General features: G+C 38.7%; 2 protein-coding genes and 1 long non-coding RNA gene across 3 annotated transcripts; 2 read left to right on the top strand and 1 right to left on the bottom strand.

Moving 5' to 3' along the window:
- Positions 1-527: 527 nt before the first annotated feature.
- Positions 528-1,241, bottom strand: LOC116181134 (protease inhibitors-like). Its single transcript, XM_031501410.1, has 3 exons — positions 862-1,241; positions 724-814; positions 528-671 (listed from the first exon to the last, which is right to left on the bottom strand). The coding sequence occupies exons 1-3, from the start codon at positions 992-994 to the stop codon at positions 545-547; spliced, it is 351 nt and encodes a 116-aa protein (XP_031357270.1). The 5' UTR covers positions 995-1,241; the 3' UTR covers positions 528-544.
- Positions 1,242-8,152: 6,911 nt separating this feature from the next.
- On the top strand, positions 8,153-8,969 carry LOC116181236. The gene is made up of 3 exons (XM_031501536.1): positions 8,153-8,312; positions 8,360-8,450; positions 8,503-8,969. Exons 1-3 carry the CDS (start codon positions 8,237-8,239, stop codon positions 8,882-8,884), a joined length of 549 nt encoding a protein of 182 aa, XP_031357396.1. The 5' UTR covers positions 8,153-8,236; the 3' UTR covers positions 8,885-8,969.
- A 2,965-nt stretch (positions 8,970-11,934) lies between these two features.
- On the top strand, positions 11,935-12,559 carry LOC116180289. The gene is made up of 3 exons (XR_004147104.1): positions 11,935-12,044; positions 12,169-12,255; positions 12,309-12,559. It is a non-coding gene; the product is annotated as an uncharacterized LOC116180289 (long non-coding RNA).
- Positions 12,560-14,880: the final 2,321 nt, after the last annotated feature.

The raw sequence follows: 14,880 nt of genomic DNA, 5'->3' as shown, positions 1-14,880 counted from the left end.
TCCAATTCTTCATATCATCTTTATATCTATGATATTCGGGAGTTTCAATATTTTCGGAATACTTTTTTTTCCAATTATGTAGTTTCCCTAGATCACTCAGTCCAATGAGACTTTTGCAATTATTCCGTTTCCTGTAGCTCTTATACATTTTTTTATCAATTTTGCAGATCCGTCAGCACTATTTGAATCCTTGGAGTTTTTCGGATCCTTCAAAACTCCTTTGATTCTTACTTCCTGAAATCCTTCCAGTATAACACATTTTTCGAATTCGTCATACTGTTCAAAGCGAGGTTCAAAGCCTTTAGGATTTAAAGTCTACTCGTCTGGAACTTGAAACAATGCGGACGATTGGGATTCTTCAGATTATGGGAACTTTCTTGATCTGTAACTCATCGTTTTTCCTCAATTACGCACGTGTGGAGGAAATATCGAATCATCGATTTGGGAAAAATTGATTTCTGGGTTCGAACAGGGGGCAGGCAATACACCGAAGTTCGAAGAATGGCAAAAGGAATAAAAAAAAGAACAGTAATTAAGTTCCATTTTATTTGCGACATGTCTTATTCGTACAAATAGTTCCTCGACCTCCAACGCACTCACAAATGTTACACCCTCTTTTCGTTACAGTCCCATCTTTACAGTTTAGGAGTTGCTCAAACTCCCTCGAAAAGCTGCAAGCACCCGCCCCCTCAGACACCAATTTCCAAAGCGATAGATACTCACCATGGATAGCTGGAGCAACCCAGATCGCCGTACGGATCGCAAAAGCAGGTGTTGCAGTCGTTCTCCAAATAATAGACGCCCTGCTCGCATTCTACAAATCGAACAAGGAATAAGAACGTCACGAGGCGGGATACTTACTAAATTTGGACTCGACGCCCAGGAAAACGACAAATAAAACGACAAGCTTGAGGCAGCGCATTTTCGTGAACAATTTAGATGAAACTAAAATTATTGTCGTAAACAGCGGGGCAAGACGCCGCGCAAAGATCATTTCGGCGATGATCTTTTGACCTTGCACCAGTTCATCAACATCGTTTTACCAGTTCAAGTGGAGGTTAGATTTAAATCGAACATGAGTTTCCAATGCAGTATCACCTGCGTTCGTTTCAGGTTCTTATTTTGAAACGTTTTTCAACTCACTCAAATAATTAAAAGTCCATTTAACGTTTCGTATTTTTGAGATGTTCTGCACGATCTGCAGGCCTGCAATCTATGATGCTGCGATGTAGCACACCAAAGAGCAGTAGGTCACTGTGGGTTGAACGATCAGCGCCAAAGTGCGCGTTATGATCAGAACCAATAACTAGGTTTGTATGCAATTTTGCTGTAAGAGATAAGGCCCCCCTGCGGTGAATGCACCCTTGGGAGCGTTTTGGATTGGGAGATTCTCACACCTGAATGACTTTAAAGATCGTCGCCATGGATCAACCTCCCTAGTTAGCGACCGTGGCGACGACTGCGTGTCACTGGAGTGCATTATGGCTGCATTTATTTATTATTTACTATTTATTATTTATTATTTATTATTTATTATTTATTATTTATTATTTATTATTTATTATTTATTATTTATTATTTATTATTTATTATTTATTTATTATTTACTATTTATTATTTATTATTTATTATTTATTATTTATTATTTATTATTTATTATTTATTATTTATTATTTATTATTTATTATTTATTATTTATTTCATAATCATTGTCGCGCTGAATTCAGTTTCTGAATTTTTTAATTTCTGCATATCATCTTTCATCTGTCATTCGTCATCCGTCATCTGTCATCTGTCACCTGTCATCTGTCACCTATCGCCTGTTACCTGTCACCTGTCGCCTGTCATCTTTCGCTCAATGACAGAGTGACCCGCATAATGCCTTTTAGAGATGCCCCTGCTATGTAGCCCAATGCTCTACCACTAAATCATTGCCGCGCTGAATGGCCAGATTAAGTTTCTGAATTTTTCAATTTCTAAAGTATTCACAAGTTGCATAGCTTCCGTACACCAGGGTCCATCTATCATCTTTCAGCTGTCATCTGTCATCTGTCATTCGTTATCCGTCATTCGTCATCCGTCATCCGTCATATGGCATAATGTCATCTGTCAACTGCCATCTACCATCTGTCATCTGTCATCTGAAATCTGTCAGCTGTCATCTGTCATCTGTCATCTGCCACCTGTCACCTATCACCTGTTACCTGTCACCTGTCATCTTTCGCCCAATGACAGAGTGACTCGCATAATGCCTTTTAGAGGTGCCCATGTAGCCCAACGCTCTACCACTAAGTCGCACAGTCGGTTGACGAAATGGCAGGATTCCGCAATTTTCTACGTCAAAACATGCTGACATTACCATGGACATCACCCTATCATGGTTTTTTTCTAAAATCCATTTCATATAATTTCCATGGCCGTAAACCTGGAAAAGATCGGGGTTGTCCCATTTACGAATAGCCGATGACGTTAACTGTTTCTCACCGTGTAGGCACTTTTGGACCTAGAGCCGCCACAGTTAGCTGTGAAGGCAGAGGATCGTAAGGCTTCCCATAAAGCTAAACGAATTGGGGCGAGCGGAAGGATCAAGGCAGCACTGAGCACGGGCGGATCTGGGAGAAAACGAGGGACAAGCCACTGTGGCAGTCTGGTGTAAAACCTCTAGGAATTCTTATGGAATTTTTATGGAATTTTTATGGCATTCTTATAGAATTCTTATGGAATTCATTTGGAATTCTTATGGAATTCATGGAGTTTTTGTGGAATTCATGAAATTCTTGTGGATTTCTGGTGGAATTCTTGTGGAATTCATGGAATTCTTTTGGAATTCATGGAATTCATTTGGCATTCTCAGGGATTTATAAACCTTTTAACAAGTTATGGTTTAGATTGTCGCGGAGGGAGGTAACCATCAGGTTCGCTCCACTCCTCGCATCAGCTTCTCCCTTGGTCAACATAGCAACGTGTTTCAGGTAGAGATGTTAGCCATCATGACCTGTGCACAGAGGAACCTCCGAAGGAGTTACCGTAATAAGCGACAGTCAGGCGGCACAGCTGACGGTCCAGTAAGCAGACAGAGGTTCCGTTCGGTTTTCTAAGCTTCTAGATTAGTGATATTTTCTGTGGCGAGGTAGATGAAACTACCAGGTTGTCTGCTTGTCACTGTGACGCCCGCTTTGATCAGAGACATGCATCAGCTTTTTGACAACTGTTATCTGAAACCGGGGAGGGTGAAGCAAGTTAGACTCAACAGAGTCCTATCCTCTATTCAGAGGAACGGGTTCTTTGCCATTGCGGATTGTTGCGAAGGAAAGGGTGTTGGCACAATGGGTCTTTGGTGTGCGTAAATGGCGTCTAGTCGGGTCCCCTTATGAATAAAATAAAACAATATGCGATATGTTTGTCTTTGGTAAAAGTGGTGACCAATTAAAATAATAAATCTCTAAAATAATAGATCTCTAAAACGTACTACACAATACCATTGAATATCCAACTCATCGATATTCAATGACAATACACATTTCTGAAAACATCGAGCGTGGAACGATCCGTTGCTGTCCATGTGGAAACCACCGGTAGTCACCCTGAATAACGATGCCTTGAAAACGTCAACCTATTGCAGCGAACCTCGAAAAGGAAAAGGGAATTGGCCACGGCTATCCGGGGGAAACGAGTCCAGGAAACAATCACCGAGGTTTGACAAAGCTTTTGAGTGCCAGGCGTGCACAAGTCACGCCAAAAAGTAAATAACAATATATACTAAAAATAAAATAGGAATACAAGCTTTCCTCGGACATCTTTGTCTTGGCAAAGAATCTACATACAAACAGAGGATATTAAATTCATAAAACAGTAAGTAAATTATCAATTCTGCGCAAGGATACACTTAACTAGGTGGCTTTTAAATCTAACCTCGACTGCAGATACAAGGATCAACAAATTCCTTAACTGAAATATTTATTTAATTTATTTATTATCCCTTGCGTTAACAGTAACGACAAAAAAAACATGATACATCTGCAACTTTTATATTCAAAATTTTAATTGTAGAGCAATAATTCGTAACCAAGGTAAACGGCAAGATAAAGTAACGATAAAAGCGATTACCAACAGGTATAGTGTAATAGATCAGCCCCAGCTAATCGACAGATAGCACTCATCAATTCGTTGGCGAGTGTTTGCATTTGATCTAGAACACGGTACTTTCTTAATACGATCACGCCAAAGAAAAATGTACCTATCCAAAAACTACATCAAAATAACTAAATTCCAATTAATTCAAACCACCCTATTAATAAATGGGTTTCGGATTGCGATAAAATAGGTAATTAAATTAGAACACCTAAAAAGAAACTTATTAACAAAGAGGAATTGTATGAAAATAGTTTTACATAAAGAAGATACATCCACAGGCCCATTCGCGTAAAGACGCTTAGATAAATAATTTAAACAAGCGTGATGGTTCTAGAAATTGTCCACTTCCGAAATCACCCTCTTTTTGCAAAAATCAGACCTTTAATTTCAACAAAAGAAACAAAAGTAAACATTTTCTCAATACTAATGGGACCAACTACTCCAAACACACTAGGAGCGCATTCAGTCTTAGTAACGCTGATATTGATATATGCTATATGCAAAAAAAAATCATATACAAGCAAAAACGTACAAAAAGTCGTACGTTTTCGTCAATAATTGAGTAATTATTTGCTAGAAAAATTAGTTTCGCGATATAAACTCGACAACCGCCCCGTAACCTACTTGACTCCGCCATAATTTTAAACACGTACATAAATCAAGCTTCTTGTTGTCGTTCTTAATGCACCTACGGGTATACTATCTCCACTGTTATAAATGCACTTTATGTGTAACTCGTGAAGTCTATTGTACTGTTTTCTGCACATTAAACAACATCAGTGTACGACGAAACAGGAAAAACCTCTAACAAATCGCTTTTCGTTTTTTTTTAAGTTTCGACGGATTGAGTTAATTAATTTTACGAAGCGCTCAATTAATTAACTGCCTTTGTGTAAAATGCGATTAATTCTTTCGACGAGATTTAATACAATTCGCGTTAGCTGTTCCCAAAGCAAAGTCCAATTACAAAAATGTGACATTAAACAGAGGAATCATTTTGTACAGGTCTTATTGACGCTAATCGAGTGCACTAAGATTAACCATACAATAAGAGTTGCAAACCTACTGGGCACAGAGAAATAGCAACTCGAATTATGTTTCGTTATTTGGCGGTAGTCCAAAAACTGGTAGATTTAGCCCTCAGCCATCGCTGGATACCACGGTTACTAATTAAAAACCTTTTTATGAGCTCGGCGAGTACATAAGTAAAAATTGGGTGGGAGAATGGGATTCTTAACCAACTTCGAGGCAAATCTACGTACTGTAAGCGCATTCATTTTCTATGAAACAAGAAAATTTCGTCGTGTAATGAACGCTAATGAACGGCGGATGTACTTTCAGCCGTGACTGGTGAAGTGTTACCTCTTAAAGCGTAACCGAACAAATTCGTTTCGTAGTATTACTGGATTAGCATGCTCTCGATTTAAATAAATTGTTACCACGAAAGCGTTAAGGTCGAAGATACAAAACAATTCATTGCGCTATATTTGAAGTGACAAGTTACGCCAATAAAAACTGTACACTGCTCTTGCGTATACGGGGTGTAATTTCACCTACACCAAAGGGCAACTGGTAAAAAGTTTAGACAATTAATTCCTGCTTTTGTTTTCTGTCAAAACACTAAGTTATAAGGGTAATTTAGGACCTAACCGTACTGCGTAACTTTGCTAATTTTTCGAGATTCACTTGGAACGATTAAAAAAATTTTACCTGACCAAGCAAAAGGCCCAATATTATTGTACAAAGCGTTCCACCACCCCATTTTCCAAGCTGCTGTTACCCTTTCAAAGGAGATAATCGACTGTCGACTGGGCAAAATTTTGGCTCATCGATAGATGTGTCATTTCAAATTTTTTGCATTGTTTTATTTATTTTATTTTATTTTTAAAGTTATTCTAACATTCCCGAAGAGGTCGGCCCACGGGAATTTATCGCGTGAACAAGTTTGTCCTTTTTTTATGAATGATCGAGTGCCAGTATGAGTGTAACAGATCAAAAAGCCCTAAAACGCCTTTGATTCTTCGATTACTACGGACTTATTCTCTTCGCACCCCTTGGTAGGATTCATTGGTACTCCCTCACTGGAAAAAAAAAATCTAAAATAGTGCGGTGTGAAGGGTATCAACAAGTTTTGGGAGTTATAGATATATCGCTCACTTAGAAAGTGTAGAACTTGTTGTTATTCTGGGAATAAACAATGTGGAATATCAAAAGATATTAGATATTTAAAAAATTCGGGAACATGTCAAAAAGAAAGTCGTGGAACTGAACATGAAACTCCAAAAAATGTACTGGCTCCTGGGAAGATACTCCGAGCTCTCAACGTACAATAAGGTATTACTGTATAAACAGGTAATACGACCAGTGTGGACATATGGGATCCAGATATGGGGCTGTGCTAAAAAGAACCACATCGATAAAATCCAAACGTTTCAGAATAAAGTGCTGCGCAATATAGCCAATGCACCTAAGTACGTTCGAGCAACCGACCTGCACCGTGACCTCGGAGTGGAGATGGTTAGCGACATCATTAAGAGACATGCTGTCTCACATGCAAATAGAATAAAACAACACATCAATGAAGAGGCGTCCAGGCTCATGATGTCTCGTTTTACCCTTAGGCGGCTCAAGAGGACGAAACCGTTCGAGCTGACATAAATTCAAAAACAACTAAGGACGTCCATTGGGACAAACTTAGCTATCACGCGCGTAGGAATCGTAAAAGACAGACACACAATCGTTCTATTCCTAGGAAATAGTTTCTGTTATATGAAAAAAAAAAAAAAATTCGGAAAATCGTAAGGACAAGCACGAGCTGTATTGGACAAAGAGAGGAATACAGAAGAACGCTGTACGAACGGGAAGAGAAGAATACAGACACATCTGGGAAGGGAAAAATTAATGGAAATTCAACAACATGACAATACTTAAAAAAGAGAGAAAGAGACGCAGACAAGGGTGGGAAAAGGAATATACGGGATACAGTACTGCGATAGAAAAAGAAAGAAATAAGAGGTGAATGAGCAACAGGGACGTACAAAAACATTGAAAGAAAGAAAGATAAAGACAGAAACCATGTTAAAGAATTAAGGAAATCAAAAACAAAAAAAATTTTTTAAGTTACAAAATAAAAAGGGAAAGCATATAGAAAAATGAGAAACCTCGACTCTGTGACTGAGAGAGAAAATTGGCCACAAGTGATGGACACGTGAAAAACCGGCGAAGAAAAGGAAACTGAAAGAGAAAACCGGAGAACATTTTGATACAGGGTCGAAAAATCAGGCATAATCAGGAGATATGTAAAGGAACAAGGTCTGAAAGGAAGAAGCGTGAAGAAAGAATGGAAGGAATCTTAAGGGACGGGCGGGCCAAAATCAAGCGTGCTAGAATCGTGAATGGTAGACCAAATAGGGAGTAAAAGAAATAGATTAGAAGAACATACGAAAACAGCGTGGAGGAAGAGTTTTTAAGGAGGGGGATAAAAAGAAACATAAAAAATACGTGAAAGAGACGTTACTGCAGGAAGTGCAAACAACACACGGTGAACAGCTCATGTAAATGAGTAACGAAGAAAGCTCCAAGAAGATATGAAGTATACGCGAACCAAGTAGATGTGAAAGAAAGAATGAAGAAAGCAGTACAAATGTTAGGAATCTTTATCCCCAATTAAATTAGTGCATAAAATTCCATTCCTCGACATCGAGTTGGCTTAAATAGCCAACATTTGAGGCAAATCCAGGGTTCCAGATAAAACAATCACCCCGTATAACGCTCTGCTACTTAGAGGCATTCTTCGATGATTTACCCAAAGTGGGATATACGTCACACACATTTCCCAATATCATTTTGTTATTAATTCTATCCAAACCTAATCCTATGCGTCCTCAACTATACGTCAAAATTTTCCACCGTAGTTTGCCATCATGGAGCAAATATTATCAGTGCCTCATCAAACAGCGCTTTGAAAAACATTGTATGATAATGTACTTTTTATTGACTCAGTTTGGTCGTCACCTTAATCTGACTATCAAATCACGTCACAGATCTGTGGGATATAAATACCGAGCATGAATACATGCAACCATATCATCAAGTCTGAAGAATGAAGCTGTTCCTGGTACTCTTCTCGACCATTGCTGCCTTTTACATTTCGGCTGGCCAAGATGAGGGTGAATTTGGTAAGACTAACTTATAAGTTTATTGATATTTACGGACGTGTTGATAGTGTGCCAAGATAGAGCAGTCGTGTACTTGAAAAATTTCTGCAATGTATGTCACTGCAATAACGGTATCTTAAAATGCAGCAGAAATAGATGGTAAGTACGTAGTCCTGTAATAAATATCGTTCATCTAAGCGTTTTTTCGCAGTCCATGGACTCAGTATGTTAAAAATTGTACGGCCGGGAATGAGCCGTCGTACAAACGCATTACTTGTAAGTGCGTTCAGGATTTAGGATTAATTTGCGCCAAACTCAAATACCCAGCGGAAACGACACCCGGTGGCGTTGGCGAACCCTCAACAACGACACTTGGTAACACTGAAGTACACTCATCAACGACACCTGGTAACGTTGAAGGACACTCAACAACGACACTTGGTAACACTGAAGTACACTCATCAACGACACCTGGTAACGTTGAAGGGCACTCAACAACGACACTTGGTAACACTGAAGTACACTCATCAACGACACCTGGTAACGTTGAAGGACACTCAACAACGACACCGAGTGATGAGGTAGCCCCATAGGGTACTTTCCAGATTTGTTGTTGTATATTAATTGTAATCTATGGTGTAGGTGTAGACAATAAAAACCCTGGGCTTTACCATTTTACCATAGCATGAGTGGAGTGGAGGTTCATCAAGTAAGCAGTGTACAACTAATTGTATTTGGTGTTTTCCATAAGAAAGCTTTAGTGAGGTAGGCAACACACATTACTGATAACGCCCCCGTAAGTAGTGTGAGTATTACGGTTGCTCGGTTATGATTATTTGAGAACGTAGTCAGACTGACTGACGGCGACGGACACTATCTTTTTGTGGACGCTGGGAGGAGGATTAACCACCTCTATGACTAACACAGTCGTTTTATTGCTCCGAATCCCGTCAGACTTTTCTGACTTATGGAATATCGAAACCACTAGCGTAAAAGGTTCAATAGACAAGAGGTTAGGGGCGGAGAGCGACACCGATGCTGGTATTTTTTTTTAAAAGACGGTTCAAAAGGAAGATAATGGAAGGTAGTACTCACTTGGAATGGACTAGAGGAGTATTTCCCCACAAATCGTCCAGAAAGTCAGAGGAATTAAGGACGCTATTCCTTCAGACACCGTTATGGAAGAAGGAAGCCTATTGGAAGAAAATCTGGCGCTTAAAAAACAACTGGAAATGAAAAGCCAAACTCATTTTTATTAAAACCCGAGAAAATCGAATCCATTCCTGAGAACCCTCCATCCATTGACGAAGGTATTCCCCGTCCTCCTTAATCTACCACGAAGGAGACATGCAATTGCAAATCTAAAAACATACCAACCATCGACACACAATCAGAATTGACGTATCGGGCTCTCGTTACAGTGCCTCTTTGGAGTTTTCAAAATAATTAGCACGAACCTTGACCTAACCCACCAACCCTTCTACTTAAAAGAATGACAGTTGCGCAAAAACTTTAAATAACTAACCTATAGAAGATAAAAAAAACTGAATATTGTAACGTTATTTATAAATTCGGGTTCGATTTATATCAATGTTTATTAAACAAAACTAAAACACTATAAAAACTGTACAATTTATATCGATTATTTATATCACACACTTCGCAATTTATATTTCCGCGCTCGATGTTTCATTCGTACTCGATCTCGTTCGGTAGTAGACTGCCGCGATGTTCGGTCCGCAACCATTTATACACGCAAGCAATGTAAGTCCAGAACATTCGCGTACAGTCTCGAATATTCCTACACAAATCCCACTATCGCGCGCGTAGAAAATTCCAGAGCACCAAAGGCGACGTCATGTCTGGAGCGTTTCCGTTACAATATACACACTCCCTGCTATATACCGTATTTCATCTTCAAAATGGATTTGTAATAATATGATCCCTTTTCATCTCTTTCTTCTTTTTCAAATTTCTCTATTTATCATTTTTTCAACCTACTCTTGTTCAACTGATTCTTCTGAAGCCCTTCCAAATTTTCTTCAGTTCTTTACAATCATTTTTTTTTCATTTCTTCCTTTGTATAACGTTAATTGTGTCTCTAACGCAAATTTTCGTTCTAACCCCTCTCCTAACTTCTATGTCTATCTGACCCTGTCATATAATATCTGATAACGCATTGGACCTCTCAACGCCTCCATTTTAGTTAATTTTGTTTGATCGGTTGCTTTCAATATCGGTAATTTTTTCTTGTTGTGCTTTAAGTTGGGCTTCTTCGTTCTGTATTTCTCGGTCTAATCTGTTGTTTGTAATGTTGTAATGCTGATTTCCTTTGATTTTGCGAATACCGTTTCTCAAAAGTGGCGATTTGAAGCTATTGGTCCTCTTTCTTCTTCATGTTCTCCTGTTTGTTTCTCTGAAGTTTTGAGGTTAACTCTTGTGCCGTAATAAGATGTGATTTGGATAACTTTTCTTTTGATTCTTCTCTTATGTAAACTCGTTTCATTCTTCTGTGCTGATTTCTACTGCTTGCTGTCCTACTCCCTATAACTTCCCCATAATGACTGGGTGAGCCCAATATTATTTTTCATCCATCTTCAATTTCTTCTTTAAATTGTTGTATTTTTTCAATTATCTGCTTAATTTTTCTTTTTCTTTAAAAATTACTTTGGGTTTCTTCAATATTTCTTCTACATTCCCCTGTTCTTCGATTTTTTCTGTTGCTACCCTTTTTCTAATTTGGTCAAGATAGCATTCTATAAAGTTGATCAATAATTGTGTTTGCTCCTGAGTTTTTGATATTTTCCGAGGAACTAGTAGAGCTCGCCTGGCACCTGGCTCGGTAGTTCTCGATCCTTTAACTCAAATTCTTCCAACATATCCGATCCGTTGCATTTGTTGGTTTATTTAAATCTTTCCAAATCTTGATTCGACACCTTTATGATTTTTTCTTATTAAAAAACTCACGATTTTTAGGTTTCTTCGATCCATCAAGTTCCTAAAATCCTTTCCGTTGTTTTTTTCTGGCATTCTTCCAATTTTAAAAGCCTTTTTGTGTCTTGAAATTGTTCAAATCCGTTAGTTTCGTGAGATTTCGCCTGTCTTCGGAGTGATTAGCGTCAATAGAACGCTTTCTTTACTTTTTCCAATACCTCAATTTTTCTAATCTCTAATTCTTATGAGTGTTGCCTCCATTATCAACTAAGACCACCTTGGCATAAAGAAAGCTGGTGCCGTATAGATCCAGTAAACTAATTTCTTCAATCTTGGCGAATTTATTTACATATTTCGGACCTGTAACTTCATATATCAAAAACACGAACTTCGACCTAGGGGAATCATGAGGCAAGACAATTTCTGTGGGTTCAATGCAACTGCAGAAGAGGATGAATTAGAGGTTATTACCACCTGCACTAAACTTTACTCCATTACAGATGAGAAGATTCATTGGCGTAAATAAATTTTGAATTCAAAACACTTTCTTCGCCATCAAGGGGAAAACATTTTATACTGCTTTAGCAAATAGGCTTTTTAAGAGAAATATGATCATAAATTATTCGCTTGTGACAATATAAGCACTGAAACACATTTATCTTATTGCAAAATGTAGTGATAAAGCCACGACGTTATATCTAGCCTGTAACGCATTAATCTAGCACAGTGTTCAAGCTGAAATAATGAAGCTCTTCGTGGTACTCTTCTCAGCGGTTGCTGTCCTTGGTATTGCAGCTGGCCAAAATGAGGGTGAATTTGGTAAGACTACTGAACTTAATATCCACATCGCTGTCCTTGGTATTGCAGCTGGCCAAAATGAGGGTGAATTTGGTAAGACTACTGAACTTAATATCCACATCGATTCCTAGGGACGTTTTTATAGTGTGCCAAGATGGGGTTCCATACATAGAAGGTTTTTGCAATGAATGTTTTTGTAGTGGCGGTGACTGGCATGCACCGAAAAATGGTGGTAGGTACAAAGTCTACGATACCATGGTGCATTCAGCAAACGTTTTCTCGTAGTCCATGGTCTGCTGGTTCCAAAAACTGTACGGTTGGAAGGGAAATGCCGTTTAAATGCAATTACTGCCATTGCGTTAAGGGCTACGGTTTAATTTGTACAAACTACGAATGCACTGCGACAACTCGAATCCACTATGGTACGCGACCATAAGGTTGTTGGTCAACATTCACAGCATAGTGATTTAGTTTAGTACGATTAGGATTTATGTAATAAATGGTGGCGGCTTTGGGGTAAATTGATTCTGGATTTATAGAGGAGAGTGAGACTGACATTCGCCCAGACCTTATATTTGGAGCTAGCTATTACATTGCTCATTTGTGAGTCCGATGGTTAAATGACATTCATTCCCAAAAACACACTTCGCACTGAAAGGAAAGATTCAATTTTATTTATAAAAGAATCAAACGCAATGTGTAACGCATCACCGTCACGCACGCAATATGAATTATACCTTCATAAACACTCTGTATAATAAAATCAAAGCAAACTGCAATACGTTTAATATATTGCTAATTTTCAGGCACAGGCCTAAAATTTCCACGTCCAACTGCAATTAATCTTAACACCAAGTACGAGAAAAACAGCGCTTCAACATAAATTCCTCTAATTGGGTAAAATAATAATCGTTCATAAATACCTTCAATGTTCGTGCACTCGTATTTATCGTATAATCTCTCGTATAATGCAATTGGCCTGACCTCCTCGAAGCTAATCTACACGGACCGACTACAGAATTCTAGTAGGCGTGTTGTGGAAGTTTTTTAATTATCTAGTTTTCCTGGAAAATTCTACGAAAGTCTTCGGCCGCGCAACGGCAGCATTTTATCTAAATTGTAAAATTGTATACGTCGTTACAGTAGGTAACTTGTGTTGCATTGGCGGTCTAATATCGGGCGGCCGGTTACAGCGACACCGAAAACGCTTACACTATCGCTGCCAAAGGTTGGATGGAGTGTTTGTTAAAATAAAGTAACCCTCCACGTGTTTTATTTATACGGTGCGTGTTGTTAAATGTTAAATTAGAGAATGATTTACTCCAGTAAACTCCTGAAGGTTGGGAACACAAGGATGCTTTCCGTTGTCCCAACTCAGGGGTGTATATCACGGATTCTGGATTTCTACGACGGAATGTTGTAATGCAGCGATTCTCAACCTTTCTGTAATCGCGACCCCCGATTTTCTGGGTCTGATGACCGCGACCCCCTAGTACTTAATCTTATTGTTAATGCCATTGAGGAACCCAGTGAAATGCACTACACGCTAAACTAAATATTTTTTATTTATTGTTAGCGAGTTGAATACATACAACAGTAACAGTTATGTAATGCCCTTATACGGGGTGTCAATTTTAAAACTATGCAGTCGGTCATATTTTCCAAACTAAAGAAGATATTGAAAATCGCGCAAAACCTTTTCGGGGGTATCTAGAGTGAACCAGAATGACGTTATGAGTGACAGCCCCCTACCCCCTTAAGTCCCCAGCCCCCCTCTTCAAAAATCCTAAATGACAACCCCATACTTGTGACACATCGTTGGAAAGCTACTGAAAAATGCTTTCGAGTGGTTCCAATAAAGTCAATATTCATTAAGAAAATTTAACAAAAATTTAATAATTAACAAAAAAAACTAAATGTTGACATTGAGCGATTTATGTTGTTATTGTCTTTAGCACTTCCAGATTTCGTTAAAAATCCAAACCGATTTGATTGCTTGCTCATTTTGAAACTAAATAAATTAACCTCATCACACGCATAAAGTTATTGGCAAATTGAAGCGATGTTCTCGACAACAGCCGAGTTCGTGTGGTATCACTACCAGGCGTCTCGGAGTCGGAAGTCCCCGCGGTTGTAACTGACTATGTAAGTTTTCTTTACTACAAAACGACGTTTCCGTCACAACTATCTTATGCACCTTGCATTTTGTTGAATTCGGAATTACCTACCGCGACCCCCAGGTTGAGAATCGCTGTTGTAATGCATTCAGGTTTCCAAAGAAGGCCGGATAAGATTAATCTGTCATACGTCCCTTAACGGGAATATTCCAGGTGATTCAAACAACCCCTTATTCAATATTGAATCATTCGGAAATCACGAAGGAAAGTGACAGTTGTGTTGAGTCAGGTCTATCGACCTAATGAACAACATTTTGAGATTGACTTGATTTCACTTCAATGCGGAATCACATGTTTGATACCGTTAACTTAATTGTTCGAAATAGCGTTCATTTTTGGTGTAAATGTTTGCTAAATTTGTGTTTCCGTTTTGATTACAATAGTCTTCGCCATATTTTGATAATTCTTTTTAAACATGTGGAAATTCTCGAATTGTTAAAAAACTGTAAATAAATGAGTTACGACACCTAATGCCGGGACCGTTCTAGATTCTCAACGATAGGCTGGGAAATCTCGCACGACGGCTCCTGGTAGCCAGAGAAAATATTGTCCTGGGCACAAAAGCTTAAATAAATATGCAATGTTGCCTGACCATAGAAAAAGGACTTCTCATGGATCAGGAACTATTGGCAAAACATCCTTGTGCATTGTATTCTCCTGGTAAGACCGTTGAAACGCAA

This window comes from Photinus pyralis, unplaced genomic scaffold (assembly GCF_008802855.1).
Source record: "Photinus pyralis isolate 1611_PpyrPB1 unplaced genomic scaffold, Ppyr1.3 Ppyr1.4_LG9, whole genome shotgun sequence".
NCBI classification, from domain to species: domain Eukaryota; kingdom Metazoa; phylum Arthropoda; class Insecta; order Coleoptera; family Lampyridae; genus Photinus; species Photinus pyralis.
Note: the sequence above shows the minus strand (reverse complement) of the source record. Positions and strands in the feature narration are given on the sequence as shown.